The 21,091-nt window shown below is 41.6% G+C and overlaps 1 protein-coding gene across 8 annotated transcripts in view; it reads right to left on the bottom strand.

Annotated features, from left to right (window-relative positions):
- Positions 1–21,091, bottom strand: part of TTC23 (tetratricopeptide repeat domain 23) — a 146,862-nt gene that overhangs the window by 90,128 nt on the left and 35,643 nt on the right. For all 8 annotated transcript variants that reach the window (XM_043434524.1, XM_043434518.1, XM_043434519.1 and 5 more), the window contains 2 exons: positions 16,848–17,047; positions 4,855–4,978 (listed from right to left, as the gene is read on the bottom strand). In XM_043434524.1, the coding sequence (XP_043290459.1) occupies positions 4,855–4,978; positions 16,848–17,027 (304 nt within the window). In that variant the 5' untranslated portion in view covers positions 17,028–17,047. The remainder of the gene's footprint in view (positions 1–4,854; positions 4,979–16,847; positions 17,048–21,091) is intronic.

Here is a 21,091-nt window from a genome sequence, read left to right as displayed (position 1 = left end):
TGATGATGTCTACCAAGACTGACAAATAATTCCAATGAGATAAGGGGCTGCTAATGTGCTAAATCTCTTATTTCTATGTGGTAAAGAAATGGAGTGTAAAAACCAGTTACTACCAAGAACTAACTCCCAGCGGGTTCTAGTGTCCTTCCACTGGCATAGTCATCTGAGGAAAGGGTGATATTAGGGGTATCAGGACTTTTCACTTTCCCATACCCTCACCTTCTTCCCTACAGCAACACACCCCTCCACTCATATCCCAATACTCCTGGTCTTACATTCTTCATTACATGGAATTGTATCTTCAATCTCTCTCTAAAAAAAAAAAAAAAGCTGTCAAATGTGAAGTTCATTCTGTTCCTATGTCTATAAAACAGAATAGATTTCCTGATGGAGAAAATCCTCCAGGGTGTGCATTTGCTGCATCAATCAGGGAACTCAAACAGGGGCTCTGTGACAGGCTGAAGGGTGGGAGGGGGAGGGAGATGGGAGGGAGGCCTGGGAGGGAGGGGACATGGGTGTACCTATGGCTGATTCTTGTTGATGTATGGCAGAAAAATACAAAATTGTGTAAAGTAATTATCCTTCAATTAAAAAATTAAAAAAAAAAAGAAATAAAAAATAAAGGCAAAAAAAAAAAAAATCCAGGGTATGCTATTTTTGTAGGAGCACTTACAGAATTTTGTCTTATTTTTTTTTTTTAAAAAGCACATAATCAACCTACCAGAAATTTATTAGTGCCAATAACATATGCAATATTATAAAAGACATGATCAGTTCAGTTCAGTCGCTCAGTCATGTCTGACTCTTTGCGAAGCCATGGACTGCAGCACGCCAGGATTCCCTGTCCATCACCAATTCCCGGAGCTTACTCAAACTCATATCCATCAAGTTGGTGATGCCATCCAACCGTCTTATCCTCTGTCATCCCCTTCTCTGCCCACCTTCAATCTTTCCCAGCATCAGGGTCTTTTCAAATGAGTCAGTTCTTCGCATTAGGTGGCCAAGTATTGGAGTTTCAGCTTCAGCATCAGTCCTTCCAATGAACACCAAGGACTGATCTCCTTTAGGATGGACTGGCTGGATCTCCTTGCAGCCCAAGGGACTCTCAAGAGACTTCTCCAATACGACAGTTCAAAAGCACCCATTCATCGTTGCTCAGCTTTCTTTATGATCCAACTCTCACATCCATACATGACTATTGGAAAAACCATAGCTTTGACTAGATGGATCTTTGTCGGCAAAGTAATGTCTCTGCTTTTTAATATGCTGTCTAGGTTGGTCATAACTTTTCTTCCAAGAAGCAAGCGTCTTTTAATTTCATGGCTGCAGTCACCATCTGCAGTGATTTTGGAGCCCCAAAATATAAAGTCTGTCACTGTTTCCATTGTTTCCCCATCTATTTGCCATGAAGTGATGGGACCGGATGCCATGATCTTAGTTTTCTGAATGTTGAGTTTTAAACCAACTTTTTCACTCTCCTCTTTCACTTTCATCAAGAGGCTCTTTAGTTCCTCTTCGCTTTCTGCCATAAGGGTGGTGTCATCTGTGTATCTGAGGTTATTGATATTTCTCCCAGCAATCTTGATTCCAGCTTGTGCTTCATCCATCCCGGCATTTAGCATGATGTACTCTGCATGTAAGTTAAATAAGCAGGTGACAATATACAGCCTTGACGTATGCCTTTCCCGATTTGGAACCAGTCTGTTGTTCCATGTCCAGTGCTAACTGTTGCTTCTTGACCTGCATACAGATTTCTCAGGAGGCAGGTAAGGTGGTCTGGTATTTCCATCTCTTGAAGAATTTTCCACAGTTTGTTGTGATCCACACAGTCAAAGGCTTTGGCACAGTCAATAAAGCAGAAGTAGATTTTTTTTGGAACTCTAGCTTTTTCGATGATCCAATGGATGCTGGCAATTTGATCTCTGGTTCCTCTGCCTTTTCTAAATCCAGCTTGAACATCTGGAAGTTCACGGTTCACATACTCTTGAAGCCTCACTTGGAGAATTTTGAGTATTGCTTTGCTAACGTGTGAGATGAGTACAATTGTGCAGTAGTTTGAGCATTCTTTGGCATTGCCTTTCTTTGGGATTGGAATGAAAACTGACCTTTTCCAGTCCTGTGGCCACTGCTGAGTTTTCCAAATTTGCTGGCATATTGGGTGCAGCACTTAACAGCATCATCTTTTAGGATTTGAAATAGTTCAACTGGAATTCCATCACTAGCTTTGTTCATAGTGATGCTTCCTAAGACTCACTAGACTTTGCATTCCAGGGTGTCTGGCTCCAGGTGAGTGATCACACCATCACAGTTATCTGTGTCATGAAGATCTTTTTTGTATAGTTCTGTGTATTCTTTCTTGCCACCTCTTCTTCACATCTTTTGCTTCTGTTAGGTCCATACCATTTCTGTACTTTATTGTGCTCATCTTGGCATGAAATATTCCCTTGGTGTTTCTAATTTTCTTGAAGAGATCTCTAGTCTTTCCCATTCTATTGTTTTCCTCTATTTCTTTGCACTGATCACTGAGGAAGGCTTTCTTATCTCCTTGCTCTTCTTTGGAATTCTGCATTCAAATGGGTTTATAGTTCCTTTTCTCCTTTGCTTTTAGCTTCTCTACTTTTCTCAGCTATTTTTAAGACCTCCTCAGACAACCACTTGTCTATTTCTTCAAGGAACTTGAACTCAGCCTACTGGAAGCAGCATGGGTTGAGGTTCAAGAATGCTAGTTCTGAAATCACATTGCCCAGAAAGGCTTTCCTGCTCCATCACTTACCCAGAAATTTTGGCCCTATCTTTCTGGACTGTAGACAGAGATAATAACATTACCTGCCTCATAGCACAGTAGTGAAGTGTGTGTGTGTGTGTGTGTGTGCGTGTGCGTGTGTGTGTGCATGTGTTAACTCACTTCAGTCGTGTCTGACTCTTTGCGACCCCATGGACTGTAGCCCATCAGGCTCCTCTGTCTGTGGGATTCTAAGCAAGAATACTGGAGTGGATTGCCATGCCCTCCTCCAGGGGATCTTCCGGATCCAGAGATTGAACCCACGCCTTTTAAGTCTCCTGCACTGGCATTCAGGTTCTTTACCATTAGCGCCACCTGGTGATGTCTAAGGGAAATTATATGTGGAAAATAGCATGGTGCCTGGCACTCAATGAGACCTCAGTAATTAGAAGATACTGCTTTTATTTTAATCTGAGTAAAAAAAGTCCATAATGCAGAAAGGTAGCAGAATGTGGTGATTTTACATGTCATTTAAAATCCTAGATGCCAGGACATTGGCACTGGCAACCAAAATCCTAGATCTGAGTCTCGGAGCAGCTATCTATTAACAGTCTGACCTGGGGCAGCCTGTTTCAAATCAAACTAGTTGTTTCCTCTGAATCTGGAAAATAGGGGGCATAGGGGTGTGGTTTGAACTAGATGATCTCCAAGGTCCCCTCTGGCTCTAATAGTCTTTGATCTAACAGGTAGGACCAGTCTATAGTCAGGTTCGGCTAAATTTATTGGGTGGCAGTTATATGTATAGCATTGCGGTGTTTTTCACTTCAATTAATTTATTCATTCATTGGGCCAATCAATGATGCTGGGAAGATAGCAGCATCGTTATCAATATCATCTCTTTTCATTGAGGGGACAGAGTACAGAGACGTGCTCTTGTACATCTTGTCCGAGGTTGCCAGTTTATGGTTGTGCCTTCTCTGCATCCATTCTCCCTTGCCCTGTTTTCTTTTGAGGATGCCCCTACACACTCAGTCCATGTGATTTAGCCAAGGCCAGCCTCTGCCCCAGGATCCAATGGAAGCAAAGTCAGGTCTTACCAATCAGACCACGTGTGTATGTTCAATTGCTAGGTCATGTCAGACTTTTGACAAGCCCATGGACTTCAGCCCACCAGGCTCCTCTGCCCACAGGATTCTCCAGGCATGAATACCGGGGTGGGGGTTGCCATTTCCTTGGACTAGTTCTTGTCTTTGGCATACAACCCAAGTCAGCCCAATAAAAATCCCCAAACTGTGAGATTTTGGTAAAGATGCATTCTTTTTCTTTTTCATTTATTTTTTATTAGCTGGAGGCTAATTACTTTACAATATTGTAGTGGCTTTTGCCATACATTGACATGAATCAGGCATGGATTTACATGTGTTCCCCATCCCGATCCCCACTCCCGCCTCCCTCCCTATCCCTCTGGGTCTTCCCAGTGCACCAGCCCTGAGCAAGATGCATTCTTTTTTATCCTGGGAGCACTGAGAAGGGAAACCTGAACCTGCTGGCAACCTTGCTGCCACCATGTAGGCAAAGTTGGGCTAAGAATGCAGCCTATACAAAGGAAAGCAGAGTGAAGTGCTGGAGAAAGAGAGGAACGGAAATCTGATGGTGTTGTTTGAAAACGTGGATCTGGCTAAGTCTACAGTAAGACCTACCCTTGGATTTTTAAGGTGTATGGATCAACAAGTTGTCTTTTGGTTACTGCCAACTTGATTTAGCCTTTTATTTTGGGGGGAGGGGTTTGGTCTCACAGGCAAGAGATTTTCTATCAATACATATATGAATGGATTCTATTTTAGGCTCTGACTCTAGACCCTAGGCCATTTCTACAATGCCTTCAAAGCTAACAAATCAATTTTCTCCTAAGAACTGTTTTTAAGATCATAAAAAATAAAGCTCTGCAGTTCTAAAATCTTCTCTTTTTTACCTATTATATTAGAAAATCGTATGGACTGTGAAAGGAAATGGCTTCTCAACGTGTGGAGAGGAGAACATCCAAGAAAACCTGACCCTCCTAAAGTTAAGCCAAGTCTTGGAAAAAAGCAGAAACCAACTGGCTGACCCTCCGCAGCCTGAGGCAGACTCACCTTTCAGCTGAAGATAACCCTTAGCCAAGTTAACATGCGCCTCGGCCAGCTTCCAGTGGGAATCACCATAGCAGATCCTTGTCAGAGCCATGCAGTGCACAAGCTCATGGAGAGCCTTTTTGTACTGAAGGAAGGAAAAACAGGCCCACTAGTTAGACAACAAGGTACAAAATCAATGTGTACTTTTATCCATTCAGTATACATTTATAGAGTGATGATTATGGGCCAGGCATGGTTTTAAATGTGTGTGATACATCAGAGAACAAAAGTAAGACCTGATGTGGGTGGCAGGGTATTCTTCTGGTTGGGTAAAATAGACAATATACGTTAAAAAAAAAGGTAAAATTTACAGTACATTTAAGTTTATAGTACAAAGATATGTTTTTGGTGGCAGAGTATTTATCTGGTCGGGTGAAATAGACAATATACATAAAAAACAGTAAAATTTATAGTACATTTAAGTTTATAGTAAATAGTGGAAAATGTTATGGAATAAAGAAGCTGCCCATAAATGACCAGCTCCTACATATTCAGACACAAGTGGGCCAGTGGTGGTAGTTTTCAAATAACACCCTCTAGTTCTCAATTCAAACATCTTCTTTAGTAGCTGGGATATTAGCAGAGCCAATGAGGTCAGCAGGACTTTGCAAACAGGTTTTGTTAAAGGAGTAAGAAGCACATTTTCATCCATTGCCAGGACAAAGAGAACAGTGAATGGTGTGGATTCTAGCTCCAGGTCAGCTTACAGCAACACTATTCTCAAAGAAAGGCTGGTGGCTTTAAAATACAGCTCTGAAATACTTTGACACTCCTTCCATCCAGAGATGGTGGTCTATGTCCCTTTTCTTTGAATCTGGGTTTATGACTGTTGGTTAAACTAACGTGGAGGCGGTGGGGCAGCACCACTTTTCGGGCCCAGGCCTTAGAGAACTGGCAGCTCCTACTCTCTGTCTCCCCTTAGGTACTCACTCCTGGAACTTGCTATGAGCTGAAAGGTGTCTCCCACCCCCAGATTCATTTGTTGGAGTCCTAAGTACTCCAGAATATAACTGCATTTGGAGAGATGAACTTTGAAGGGGTGAAGAAGTTAAAATGAGGCCTCATCTAATATACTGGTGTCCTTATAAGAAGAGGAGACACGAGAAGTGGGCACACACAGAGAAAGACCTTGTGAGGACACGGCAGGCAGGAATCAGCAAGGCATGGAGCGAGGACGCGGAATAAAATCAACCCTTTCAGCACCTTGACCTTAGACTTCTAGGCTCCAGAACTGTGAGAAAATAAACTTTCTTGGTTGAAGCCACCCAGCCTGTGGTATTTTGCCACAGCAGCCCCAGAAGACTAAGAGCTTAACCATGGTTTCAGGAGGAAGCCTAAGCGGCCCCACAGAGGCCTCCACGGAAATGAGCTGACGACAGCATCAGTCAGTCAGCTGCAGGACTCTGCCACCCTGGCAGCGGGTGCTCCACACCTGCTGAGCCCAGCTGGTGCTGTACGGAGTAGAGGACCAGACCCCACTGAGCTCTGCACAGGCTGTGGGTTCATGAGCGAAATTAATGACCTTTTGTTTTACACCACTGAGTCTTGCTCTAAGACTGCCTACCCAGGTGGCACTAGTCATAAAGAACCTGCCTGTCAGTGTAGGAGACATAATAGATGAGGGTTCAGTCCTTGGGTCGGGAAGATCCCCTGGAGGAGGGTATGGCAGCCCACTCCAGTATTCTTGCCTGGGGAATCCCATGGACAGAGGAGCGTGGCAGGCTACAGTCCACAGGGCTGCAAGGAATCCAACACGACTGAAGCGACTTCACACACACACACACACACACACACACACACACACACACACACGTCTTGGGATGTGATATAGCAATAGATAGCTGGAATAGCAAAAGAGCAGGTAGAAGGTGCACAGCCTAAGGGAGTAAAGCAGAGGAAGAATGGTAAGAACAAGGACAGAGCTGTACAGAAAACCCAGGAGAAGACCCAGGATACCCAACCCTCCCGGTCAATGCCTACGCTCAAAGGGCTTGCCCTTCCACACAGTTTCCACGCGGGTTAGAAACACTTTCACTTTGAAACATTCCCTTGACAACAGTACATAGCCAGACACTTGACCCCAAGACAGCTGCTTTTCTGACTTAGCAAGAGAAGCTGAGGGCACGCTGTGCTCACTCCATAGTGAAAAAGGAAGATGGAGTTGTGTTTTTTTTCCTATAGCAACATTTTTCTTACAAATAATATATGCTCATTATCAAAATGTTGCTGTTGTTTAGTCACTAAGCTGTGTCTGACTCTTTTGAGACCCCATGGACTGTAGCCAACCAGGCTCTTCTCTCCATGGGATTTCCCAGGCAAGAATACTAGAGTGGGTTGCCATTTCCTTCTCCAGGGGATCATCCTGACCCAGAGGTCAAACTTGCATCTCCTGCATTGGCAGGCAGATTCTTTACCACTGAGTCAACAGGGAAGGCCCATTATAAAAACTCAAGTGAGCAAAAAAAAGGAAAAAAGAAAAATCACCTGCCATTGAACCTCTTCAAGATAAGTAGGTAGCTAAATCTCTTTCTATTCTTCATTTTTGTGAATCTATATATTTTTTTCCTTTTAAAAATAGGCTTATAAGATACATACCTGTTTGCGACTTGTTTTCACAATTTGTGAACATTTCTCTATATCATCTTCTGTGATAATTTTTAATGGCTGTATAGTATTTTACTGTATGGATATATCATAAGTGAGTTATTCAACCCATAAATATTTGAGCACTTAGGTTGCTTAAAAATTTTTTTCTCTCTGAACATCCTATGTGGATAGCTTTGCTCATATCTGTAAGTATTTTCTTAGAATGAATTCCTGGGAACATAACAATTGGGTAAAGGATATGCAAAGCCCTGAGGCTTTGCTAGAGTTTGCTAGACAGCTTTCATGAGAGGCTGTTTCCACCTATCTCCCTTCCAGCAAGTAATGTGAGCATGAAATGCTCCTTACACAGTGCCCGCACTAGTTGGGGGTTAACTTGCCAATTTGTCAGTTTACTATTTCTCCTTGTTTTAGTTTTCATTTTTTTTTCTGCAAAGCTAGTAAGGCTGAACATCATGTGTTTATTGGCTTCATGTATATGTATTTCTTCTTTTGGGAAACATCTTTTTATGGCCTCTAAGAGCCAGGAAATTTAGGGAATGGCTTCCTTGGACACAGAGCAAACGAATACAGTGTATGAGAAAGAAAGAAATTATAAAAACATTGAGAAGTCTAGATAGACAGTTTGCCAAAAAGAGTGGGGGATGTGATCTGATGGTGAATCTATCCCAACCACAAGATTCCAAGGAAGGGCTATATGCAGCTGAGAGTCTGCCTCTCAGATCACAACCTGGGTCCTCACCACCTGCATCAAGGACCAGGGCACAGAAAGAGTGGTCTGTCCTCTCTCTGCTCTTTTATTTGCTAGGATGTATAGTCCAGATATCCCTTTCTGATTTTCCAACCTTTACCCTGCCAGTTCCAGTGGCTTTAGCCAACAGGCCTGGGTAAGAGGTAGAAGAGAAGTATGTGTAGGCAGACAATCTTAGAACTGGAATGATCCTCGGAAATAATCCAGTTGATCTCCTCAATTTAAAGAAGAAATGTAAGACTAGAAAGGTGAGATGATTTACCACCAAGTGGCAGAATCAGAACTCACAGTCAAGCTCCTTGATGCAAAGTCCAGAGCTCTTCCCACAACATCATTCTTAATATTAAAACACGAGACTCTGAGGATAAGTAGGTTTGGCCATACATATTTTTAAATGGACATTTCATGTATAGCTCTTGTCATCTAAATACTATTCTCTACCAGGATGAAACAGCATTGCATGAAACCACAGCTGGAACAGGGAAAGTACAAGATGAAACTGAAAAATCTCGCTGTGCCTGAAATCAAGGAAAGAATTACAGGGACGTATCAAGAACTCAGACGCCAGCTTGAAGGGGCTCCCACAGGGAAATATACAATAATTTAAGTTTTGCTGATGATAATGGATTGTAACACTTTGAAAAGTAGGATTTCTGGAATCCATATTGATATAAATAAATGAACAATTACGTGTGAAGAAGGGAAAGCTCTTCCTCATAAAAAGAATGCCAATAAACAAACATTGAAAGCATGGCAAAGTCAGAGAATCACCATTTGACAAACATCACAGCAATAACTGATTCAGGGGAGAATCATCAATGCATGTTAAAAGTAAGGGGTGAAGTTTTGATGAGGAATAGGATATATTCATAGTGTTAATGATTGTCCCCACAGAATACTGATTAATTACAAATGGAATAATAATTCTACAGTGAAGAAACCTTCCAGATAGCACCTTAACCAAGTGACCAAATTTAGCATCATAGTAATGAGACAAACAGACATCATATGCCTCCTAATAAGATGCACTGGAAAGGGCCCTTTCTCAGGTCTGTGGGATTTCTGCCTCAAATGCATAATCTATTCTAGTCATCAAGAAAACACGACAAATTCAAAATGGGGGGTATGCTACAAAACAGTTGGAGTATACGTTTGTGGCACCTGCCAAATTATTTTGTTGAAGCCCTAACCCCCAATGTGGCATGTAGAGATAAGGCCTCTAAAGATGTAACTAAGGTGAAATGAGGTCATAAAGGTGGGGCCCTGATCCAATAGGATTAGCATCCTTTTGAGAAGACACACCTTTCTCTCCTCCTTCCCCTACCCTTCATGCACAAAGAAGAGGCCATGTGAGGACACAGCTTGAAGGTGGTGGTCTACAGCCCAAGGGGTGAGTTCTCACCAGACAACAGCTCTGCTGGCTATTTGATCTTGGACTTCTAGTTTCCAGGATTGTGAGGACTAAATTTCTGTTGTTTAGGCTACCCAATCTGCAGTATTCTATTATAGCAGCCCAAGTAGACTAATATAGTACTTTTCACAAATATCAAAATTGTAGAAGACATAGACAGGCTAAGGAACTGATCTGACAGATGTGTTGGTGTTTTGTGCTCGTGTTCAGCCATGTCTGATTCTTTGCAGCCCGCCAGGCTTCTCTATGGAATTCTCCAGGGAAGAATACTAGAGTGGGTTCCCATTTCCTGCTCCAGGGGATCTTCCTGACCCAGGGACTGAACCTGCCTTTCTTGCATTGGCACATGGATTATTTACCACTGAACCACCTAGGAAGTGCTTTTCAATAGATTAAAGGAGACTAAAGAGACCTTGTGGCTCAGCTGGCTAAGAATCTGCCTGCAATGTGGGAGACCTGGGTTTGATCCCTGGGTTGGGAAGATCCCCTGGAGAATTCAGGAATGGCTACCCACTCCAGCATTCTGGCCTGTATAGCCCATGGGGTCACAAAGTCAGACATGACTAAGTGACTTTCACTCACTCAAACTCACTCACTCAAAGAGACATAATAATTCTAGTCAGCATGATTTCATGGACTAAAACATGGCTCTATCTAATATTTTTTCCTGTAAAAGATACTACTGAGATAATTGGAGGAATATGAATAAGGTTTATAGATTAGATAATAATATGTACCAATATTAATTTCTTAAGGATTAAAGATTTACTAAGCATGGCCCCACCCATCAGAACAAGATCCAGTTTCCCCCTCACTCAGTCTCTCCCATCAGGAAGCATCCATAAGCCTCTTATCCTTATCCATCAGAGGGCAGACAAAATGAAAACTATAATCACAGAGAACTAATCAAGCTAATCACATGGACCACAGCCTTGTCTAACTCAATGAAACTTGGGTGCTGTGTGGGGCCACCCAAGATGGACAGGTCATGGTGGAGAGTTCTGACAAAACATGGTCCACTAGAGAAGGGAATGGCAAACCCCTTCAGTACTTTTGCCTTGAGAACCCCATGAACAGTATGAAAAGGCAAAAAGATAGGACACTGAAGATGAACTCCCCAGGTCGGTAGGTGCCCAATATGCTACTGGAGATCAGTGGAGAAATAATTCCAGAAAGAATGAAGAGACACAGTCAAAGCAAAAACAACATCCAGTTGTGGATGTCACTGGTGATGGAAGTAAAATCTGATGCTTCATAGGAACCTGAAATGTTAGGTCCATGAATCAGCGTAAATTGAAAGTGGTCAAACAGGAGATGGCAAGAGTGAACATGGACATTTTAGGAATCAGTGAACTGAAATGGACTGGAACGGGTGATTTTAACACAGATGACCATTATATCTACTACTGTGGGCAAGAATCCCTTAGAAGAAATGGAGTAGCCATCATGGTCAACAAAAGAGTGAGAAATGCAGTACTTGAATGCAATCTCAAAAATGAGAGAATGATCTCTGTTTGTTTCCAAGGCAAATCATTCAATGTCGCAGTAATCCAAGTCCATGCCCCAACTAGTAATGCTGAAGAAGCTGAAGTTGAACGATTTGATGAAGACCTACAAGACTTTCTAGAACTGACACCCACAAACGATGTCCTTTTCCTTATAGGGGATTGAAGTGGAAAAAAAAGGAATTCAAGAGATACCTGGAGTAACAGGCAAATTTGGCCTTGGAGTACAAAATGAAGCAGAGCAAAGGCTAACAGTTTTGCCAAGAGAACGCGCTGGTCATAGCAAATACCCTCTTCCAACAACACAAGAGATGACTCTACACATGGGCATCACCAGATGGTCAGTATTAAAATCAGACTGATTATATTCCTTGCAGCCAAAGATGGAGAAGCTCTATACAATCAGCAAAAACAAGACTGGGAGCTGACTGTGGCTTAGATCATGAACTCCTTATTGCAAAATTCATACTTAAATTGAAGAAAGTAGGGAAAACCACTAGACCATTCAGGTATGACCTAAATCAAATCCCTTACGATTATACAGTGGAAGTGACAAATAGATTCAAGGGGTTAGAGCTGATAGAGTGCCTGAAGAGCTATGATGGAGGTTCATGACATTGTACAGGAGGCAGTGATCAAGACCATCCCCAAGAAAAAGAAATGCAAAAAGGAAAAATGGTTGTCTGAGGAGGCCGTACAAATAGCTGAGAAAAGAAGATAAGCTCAAGGGAAAGGAGGAAAGGAAAGATATACCCATTTGAATGCAGGGTTCCAAAGAATAGCAAGGAAAGATAAGAAAGCCTTCCTCAGTGATCGATGCAAAGAAATAGAGGAAAATAATAGAATGCAAAAGACTAGAGATCTCTTCAAGAAAATTAGAGATACCAAGGGAACATTTCTTGCAAAGATGAGCACAATAAAGGACAGAAACAGTATGGACCTAACAGAAGCAGAAGATGTGAAGAAGAGGTGACAAGAATACACAGAAGAACTATCCAAAAAAGATCTTAATGACCCAGATAATCGCAATGGTGTGATCACTCACCTAGAGCCAGACATCCTGGAATGCGAAGTCAAGCGGGCCTTAGGAAGCATCACTACGAACAAAGCTAGTGGAGGTGATGGAATTCCAGTTGAGCTATTTCAAATCCTAAAAGATGATGCTGTTAAATGCTGCACCCAATATGCCAGCAAATTTGGAAAACTCAGCAGTGGGCACAGGACTGGAAAACATCAGTTTTCATTACAATCCCAAAGAAAGTTCAAACTATCATACAGTTGCACTCATCTCAGTCGCTGGCAAAGTAATGCTTAAAATTCTCCAAGCCGGGTTTCAATAGTACGTGAGCTGTGAACGTCCAAATGTTCAGGTTGGATTTAGAAAGGGCAGAAGAACTGGAGATCAAATTGCCAACATCTTTTGGATCATAGAAAAAGCAAGAGAGTTCCAGAAAAACATCTACTTCTGCTTTATTGACTACGCCAAAACCTTTGACTGGATCACAACAGATTGTGTAAAATTCTTCAAGAGACAGAAATACCGGACCACCTTACCTGCCTCCTGAGAAATCTGTATGTAGGTCAAGAAGAAACAGTTAGAACTGGACATGGAATACAGACTGGTTCCAAATCGGGAAAGGCATACGTCAAGGCTGTATATTGTCACCCTGCTTATTTAAATTATATGCAAAGTATATCATGCAAAATGCCGGGATGGGTGAAACACAAGCTGGAATCAAGATTGCTGGGAGAAATATCAATAACCTCAGATACGCAGATGACACCACAATTATGGCAGAAAGTGAAGAGGAACTAATGAGCCTCTTGATGAATGTGAAAGAGGAGAGTGAAGAATTTGATTTAAAACTCAACATTCAGAAAACTAAGATTATGGCATCTGGTCCATCACTTCATGGCAAATAAATGGGAGAACAATGGCAATAGTGACAGACTTTATCTTTTTGGGCTCCAAAATCACTGCAGATAGTAACTGCAGCCATGAAATTAAAAGACGCTTGCTCCTTGGAAGAAAAGCTACGATCAACCTAGACAGTGTATTAAAAAGCAGAGACATTACTTTGCCAACCAAGGTCTGTCTAGTCAAAGCTATGGTTTTTCCAGTAGTCATGTATGGATGTGAGAGTTGGACTATAAAGAAGGCTGAGGGCCAAACAATTGATGATTTTAAGCTGTAGTGTTGGAGAAGACTCTTGAGAGTCCCTTGGACTGCAAGGAGATCCAACCTGTCAATCCTAAAGGAAATCAGTCCTGAATATTCATGGGAATGACTGATATTGAAACTGAAACTCCACTACTTTGGCCACCTGATGCAAAGAACTGACTCACTGGAAAAAATCCTGATGCTGGGAAAGATTGAAGGTGGGACAAGAAGGGCACAACAAAGGATGAGATGGTTGGATGGCATCACCGACTCGATGGATATGAGTTTGAGTAAGCTCCGGGAGTTGGTGATGGACAGGGAGTCCTGGCGTGCTGCAGTCCATGGGTTCGCAAAGAGTCAGACATGACTGAGTGACTGAACTGAAATGAACTTCAATAATTGTAGTGTGGTTATGTTGGAGAAATTTCTTTATTCTTAGGAAATAGGCACTGACATCTTTAGGGGTAAAAGCTCATGTATTTTTTAATTTACTCTCTGATATTCAGAAAAATAATGACAGTGTGTGAAAAGTAAAGTAAATGTTAACAATTGGTACATCTTACAACTTTTCTGTAAGTTGATAAGTTTTTTATAGTAAAAAATTACCAAAGAATGGTATTTCAAGAGGCAAATTAGTCAAGTTAATACTTTCTTAAAAACACTTTAAAGGCTTCCTAGGGCACTTAACTTGAGGCTTGGAAAACAGGTGAACTGCCTCTCCAATGGCACTTCACATCAGCCCAAAGCTTCTTCTCATCACTTGAAACATTGTTACGCTGCTTGTGCCAAACCAAAATTTTATGTGTGCTGTTCCCTGTCCCTAGAACTCCTTTCCCTCAGCTCCTCTATGCTGGATCCTTCTCTTCTTCAGGTGTCAGTTCAGATGTCACCTCCTCACAGAGGACCTCCCTTACCTAAGACAGGCCCACCGTATTTCCTCCAGAGCACCTGGCACAATCTCTGGTTAGCTAGTTATTTACAAAGTCAACTGCTCCTTAGCTGCATGGGGGAATGCCCACTGTCTGTCCTGTTCACCAGTGAATCCAGGGATTCTTCATCTGAACTGCACATCACAGGAAATGATTTGGCACCATTCTAGATGTGCTTCCCTGGTGGCTTAGAGGTAAAGAACCTGCCTGCCGATGCAGGAGATGTGGGTTTGATCGCAGGTAGGGAAGATCCTATGGAGAAGGAAATGGCAACCCAGTATTCTTGCCTCAGAAATCCCATGGGCAGAGGGACAGTACATGGGGTTGCAAAAGAGCTGGACATGACTTAGCAACTAAACAACCACCACCATTCTAGATGCATAGAAGAGAAGTTGATTCTTCACATACACCAAATGCCTTAGGGCATTAGGGCTTGATTCTCTTGCATGATTCTGGTGAGCAGGCTGCCAGCTGAGACCTACACAGCACACAGACTGGCACACAGTAGTACTAGAGGACATCTGGTGCGTAATGAATATCAAGACCAAATTCATACCTTCTCTCCCTGTTCCCGCTCTTCTTCCTGTATTCACGACAGTAACAACGGGGACTGACAAGTCCCTGGCCCCCAAGCTGAAACCTCGCTCAGGAATTGTATACACCCTCTCGGGCTCACTCTTGCCTCTCTGCCTCCTGTTCCCCCTTTGTTACCATGTTTCACCGATTCATATTTCCAAATCTTCTCAAGAGATGTCAGTGTTTCCACTGCCTCTGCCATATTTTAGGCCCTCATAATTCCTTGCCGGGATTATTGCAAACGCCCTCTGAACGGGCCCTCCTCCTCCAACTTACGTCCGTCCTCCTCCTCCTCTATTCAGGTATCTGAGGTCTGAGTGATCATTCCAGAAGCTCAGATGCTCATGGCCCTTCCTGGCTTATAATCCTGTGACAGTTTCCAGCACCCTGAAGAGAAAGCGTAAACTTTTTCTGGGTGCTGAACACTCTCCGGGCCCCAGCTCTGGTCCGTAATCCAACCTCGGTTCCTTCCTTGTATAACGAAAGCCTGCTTCTCAGATAGTTCCACGTATTTCACCAAACAGGCTGTGCGCCCTCAGACCGCTGACTCTCGCCCGTCTGCCACCTCCGCTCAGAACACTATTGTCGCCGGTCGGACCCGGCCCTCTCTACTCCCTAAGCACTGTTATCGGTGCAGCCCAAGTAGCTCCCATCCCCACAGCACGCCTCAGGCGCTGTTGCTCCTCCATCTCTAGGGTCACTGCTCACGCTGCCTCCCCTCAACCCCAGGTTTGGCATCTGTATCACCTGAGCTTGTGTCTGTCACAGAACTCATGCTGACCATCATTAATTATCTATCTTCCCAACCAGGCCATGAGATCCTCTGAGGCAGAGCTTTCCCATTCATGCCCCGAGAGCCCCTGCACAACACCTGGTACACATCAGAAGTGAAGTGAAAGTTGCTCAGTTGTGTCTGAGTCTTTGAGACCCCATGGACTATACAGTCAGTCCATGGAATTCTCCAGGCCAGAATACTGGAGTGGGAAGTCTTTCCCTTCTCCAGGGGATCTTCCCAACCCAGGGATCAAACCCAGGTCTCCCACATTGCAGGCAGATTTTTTACCAGCCGAGCCACAAGAGAAGCCCAAGAATACTGGAGTGGGTAGCCTATCCCTTCTCTAGTGGATTTTTCTGACCCAGGAATCCAACCAAGGTCTCCTGCATTGCAGGCGGAGTCTTTACCAACTGAGCTGTCAGAGAAGCCTGGTACACAGTGGGTATACAGTAAATCTTTGTGAAATAAATAAATGGACAAATTAGGACCCAGCACATGTTGAAGCTGAAACTCCAATACTTTGGCCACCTGATGTGAAGAACTGACTCATTTGAAAAGACCCTGATGCTGGGAAAGATTGAAGGCGGGAGAAGAAGGGGATGACAGGATGAGATGGTTGGATGGCATCACCAACTCAATGGACTCAATAGAGTCTACTCAATGAGTCTGAGTAGACTCCGGGAGTTGATGATGGACAGGGAGGCCTGGCGTGCTGCAGTCCATGGGGTCGCAAAGAGTCAGACACGACTGAGTGACTGAACTGAACTGAACTGAGCATAAGAGGTAGTAGAGAAATACATACTGAATGAATGAGTAAATGAATAAAACCCTGAAGAGAGATGGTAAAGACGTATGCAGAGAACAGAAGATTAAGAATTTTAGAAACACAAGCTCCTCAAGAGTAGAAGCTTCATCTGCTTTGTGCTGTGTCCCAGGGCCGAGACCTGGCACACAGGAGGAGCTCAAGAAACACTTACTGACTCACGGGAACCACTTCAGCAGGTCAAGCCACAGCCAGTCCGCTGAGTGTGCACTTGTCGAAGGGCAGGGCAGGCTCCTTTGCTCCTTTGTGCACTCATTCAGCGAGCATGCTGACTGTGCCCTGAGGTACTGTTTCACTCACACTACGAAAAGGTACTGTCACGCATTCTCTCTCATGGCAAGCTCCTGAGAGTGGGAATGCAACCTGAAGTAGGCTATTCCTCAGTCACCAGTACGGGCATAAAAAGAAAGGTTCCTTACCTCATGGCTGCTGGCATACGACTTTGCTTTCTCTTCAGAGAGGCGGAGTTTCTCTCGGGGAGGCTGGAACAGTGCTCTCTGAAGCAGCTGGTTTTGCAGTTTCTTTCTAGGTGTTATGCTGACAGCAGCAACAATTTCATCCAGGTGGTTGGATATGTGAGTTTCCTGTGATTCTTGCATATTTTTATATACATTACCCTCTAATTTTTAAATAAGAAAAACAAAAGTATTAATGATAATTTCCACCATTACTTTTAGAAATATATATTTTTCCTAGAAATTGAGGCTAGAATTTAAGAAAATTTCAATACTATACCCATGGCTTCTTTGAAACAATTAGCATCTATCCAAAAAGCTCCTAGTGGCTAGTACTAACTTCTTTCAGATGGATTTCAAGTTTTAACTAAATCAAACATTGTTTGTCTTATGTATGTATCATATGTGTACATATATATATATGTATGTTTATATACATACATATTGATGTATTTTATATATTATATACAACATATATATATATATATATATGTCAGTAGGAATCAGCTGAGCTGAAACAACTCTCCAAGAGCTCAGATTAGATCTGTTGAACCCCAAGTAACTTTGAAATGGGAAAAAAATTACATGTTAAACTTTCACTTCCAGCTAAGATGAAGGGATGAGATTTATCCTCTTGTCTTAAGTAACCAACCAATCAACAAAAAACCTACCAAACAACAACAACAAAACAACCCATAGGCAAGAAGTGCATGAAACAATGGTTGTCAAAAGACAGGACATCAGACACGAGAAATGGAAAAATGAAACAAAGTGAGACGCGTGATTGCCCCAGCTTATTGCTCTGAAAAAGTTTCTGAATCATGCAGGGTAACCCAGAAGTTACCCTGTGGACTGAGTTGAGGAAATAGAGTTGAGCACCTGGGGAGACCAAGGAGGCTGGAATGCACAGAACAGATTGCTAGAGAGGACAGGGCTGCACAGAGAAGACCCCAGAGATTAGCATCCTCAAGAAAGGGGGGGAATACTGATAGCATGTGTGTAAGAAAACTACTTGAGTCTGAAGAAAGATTCCTCTAAGAAGATTGAAAGGAGGTATCTGGCGCTCACCAAGGCTGGCAGTGCCTGTTCCCACTGACCAGACTGGAAAAACTCATAATTCATGAGGCAGAGGGTAAAGTACTCAGAAACCTTTTATCTCAGTGTGTTAGTCACTCAGTCACGTCCGACTCTTTTGGACTGTCGCCAAGCTCCTCTGTCCATGGAATTCTCTAGGCAAGAATACTGGAGTGAGTAGCCATTCCCTTCTCCAGAGGATCTTCCTGATGCAGGGCTCGAACCTGGGTCTCCTGCATTGCAGGCAGATTCTTTACTGTCTGAGCCACCAGAGAAGACCTAAGAATACTGGAGTGGGCTGCTATTCCCTTCTCCAGGGGATCTTCCCGACCCAGGGATCAAACCTGCGTCTCCTGCATTACATCTGAGCCACCAAGGAAGTACTGGAGAATAATTAGCATAATAATCAGTAGTGGAGAATAGTTAGCCCTTGGGTGAGCCCTGCTTATATCTACTTAACGAACCAGGAAAGTAAGACCTAAAAGGATAAAACTGTTTCCAAGTAACTGTATGAGAGGGCAAAATTCAAGGGTGTTGATAGGAATACAAAAACAGCCAGCACTCAACAGGTTGAAATTCATAAACTTTAACATCCAAACAAAGATCACCAGGCATGCGAATAGGCATGAAAACAGCCCATAATGAGATGAGTCAGTAAAAACTGACCCAGATATTAAGTTAGCAGAGAAGAATAATAAGGGTTATATAATTGTATTCCATATGTTTAAAATGTTAACTATGTTTAAAAAGTTAACTAGAGACATGGAATATAAAAAGCCAAATTGAACTTTTACACATGAAAATTATATGTAAGATGAAAATATACTAGATGAGATTAATGGAAGATCAGATATTACAGATGAAAAGATGCATGAACTTGCAGATGTAATGACAGAAACCATCTTAAAAAATCAGTGAGCTGTGAAAGAACTTCAACTTGCCTAATATATATGTAATTTCAATCCCTAAAGAAAAGTGGATTGTAGCGGGGACAGAAAAAAATGCCTGAAGATATAGTGGCCAAAATTTTTCCAAATTTAAGGAAAAGTAAAAAGTCAGAGATTTCAGGAGCTAAATGCACACTAAACACAAGAAACAGACAAAACCACACCAAAACACATTGTAACCAAACTGCTCAAAACCATGATAAAGAGAGAATCTTAAAAGCAGTCAGGAAAAAGAACATATTAGTATTTTTAAAAAGATGATGAAAGCAGGTTCATTGGAGGAAATAAAGCACATAAGAAGAGAACGAAGCAACATATTTAAAGTATGGAAAGGAAAACAACGTCAAGCTGAAATTCGATACCAGTGAAAATTATTTCAAAGTCAAAATCTGAAAGAATTCACCACCAGTAGATTTGCAGTCCAATGTTCCCAAGAAATATTAAGAGAAATCTTTTAAAAGGAAGAAAAATGATAACAAATGGAAATCTAGATCTACACAAAGGAATTAAGAGCAATGAAAAATGATACTTACATGGACAAACAAGTAAGACTGTTTTCATATTACTTAAATCTCTTTAAAAAATAATCAACTATTTAAATAAAAAGTAATGTACTCCCTGGCTTATAAAATATATAAATGAAATCTATGAAAATAGTTGTGAAAAGGTTAAGAAAAAAATGAAAGGGAAGTCGCTCAGTTGTGTCCAACTCTTTGTGATCCCATGGACTGTAGCCTACCAGGCTCCTCTGTCTATGGGATTTTCCAGGCAAGGCTAAGAGGAGAGGATGAAATTGTGAAGTTCTTATGCTATGAAGGTGTAATACTATGTATATGTGAAGTTCTTATGTATAAAGGTGTAATACTACTTGAAACAAGATAAAAATGTATAGTATAAACCCTATAGCAACCATAACATTTTTTTAAAAAGATAAGGAGTTACAGGTGACAGGTGACAACAAAGGAGATAAATATAGAGTCCCAAAAATAATCCAAAAGAAGAAAAGAGGAAAAAGGGAACAAAGAAGAGTTGGGACAAACAGCAAATACATAGCAAGATGATAGACTTAAATCTGACTGTAACAATAATAACATTAAATGTAAGTGATCTAATTAAGAGAACCAATTAAGAGAAAGACATTGACAGGATAGACAAAAATACAAGACGGAACAATATGTTGCCTATAAGAAATTCAAAGACATTAAGATTAAAAGTAAATGAAGAGAAAATAATCTGCTAAAATCAGTCAAAAACAAACTTGGAGTCTCTATATTAATATCAAAGTAGATTATACAGCAAAGAATATTACCATAATAAAGATCATTTCATTATGATAAAGGGTCAGTTAGTCAAGACGACATAACCATTCCAAGTGCCTGTATACTTAAAAATAATGTCAAAATATAAGATCTCAAACTGGTGAAACTGCAAAAAGAAATAAACAAATTCTCAATTATACTCAGATATTTAAATACCTTGTAAATAACTGATACACCAAGTAGGCAGAAAATCTGTAAAGAATATAGAAGACCAACTACATCATCAATCAACTTGATTTGGCATTTACTAGAACATTCTAGTTCTAGAAGTTGAGGGCAAGAGGAGAAGGGATGACAGAGGATGAGCTGGTTGGATGGTATCACTGACTCAATGTACACAAGTTTGAGCAAACTCATGGAGATAGTGATGGACAGAGAAGCCTGGCATGCTGCAGTTCATGGAGTTGCAAAGAGTTGGCCACAACTGAGCAACTGAATGACAATGAAGAACATTCTGACTGCCAAAGCACAGAATATCCATTCCTTTCAAGTGCACATGGGTCATAAAACAAGTTTTAATACACTTATAAAAATTCAAATCATACAAAGTATATTCTATGACCACAAAGGAAGTTATAAATCAATAACAGAAAGATATCTGGAAAATGTCCAAATACTTAGAAACTAAATAAGATTTTCCTAAAACAAACAAACCATGGGTCAAAGAAATCAAAAAGGATATCTGAAAATAGTTTAAACTGAAAGACTATAAAATGCAACATACAATAATTTGAGAATGTCCCTAAAGCAGTCATCATGGAGAAATTTATAGTATTAAATGTCTATATTAGAAAGTAAAGAAGTCTCAAAATCATGGTCTTAATTTTTATCTTCAGTGGCTAGAAAAGAAGAGCAAATTAAGCTCAAA

Source organism: Cervus canadensis, chromosome 17 (assembly GCF_019320065.1).
Source record: "Cervus canadensis isolate Bull #8, Minnesota chromosome 17, ASM1932006v1, whole genome shotgun sequence".
Taxonomy (NCBI): domain Eukaryota; kingdom Metazoa; phylum Chordata; class Mammalia; order Artiodactyla; family Cervidae; genus Cervus; species Cervus canadensis.
Note: the sequence above shows the minus strand (reverse complement) of the source record. Positions and strands in the feature narration are given on the sequence as shown.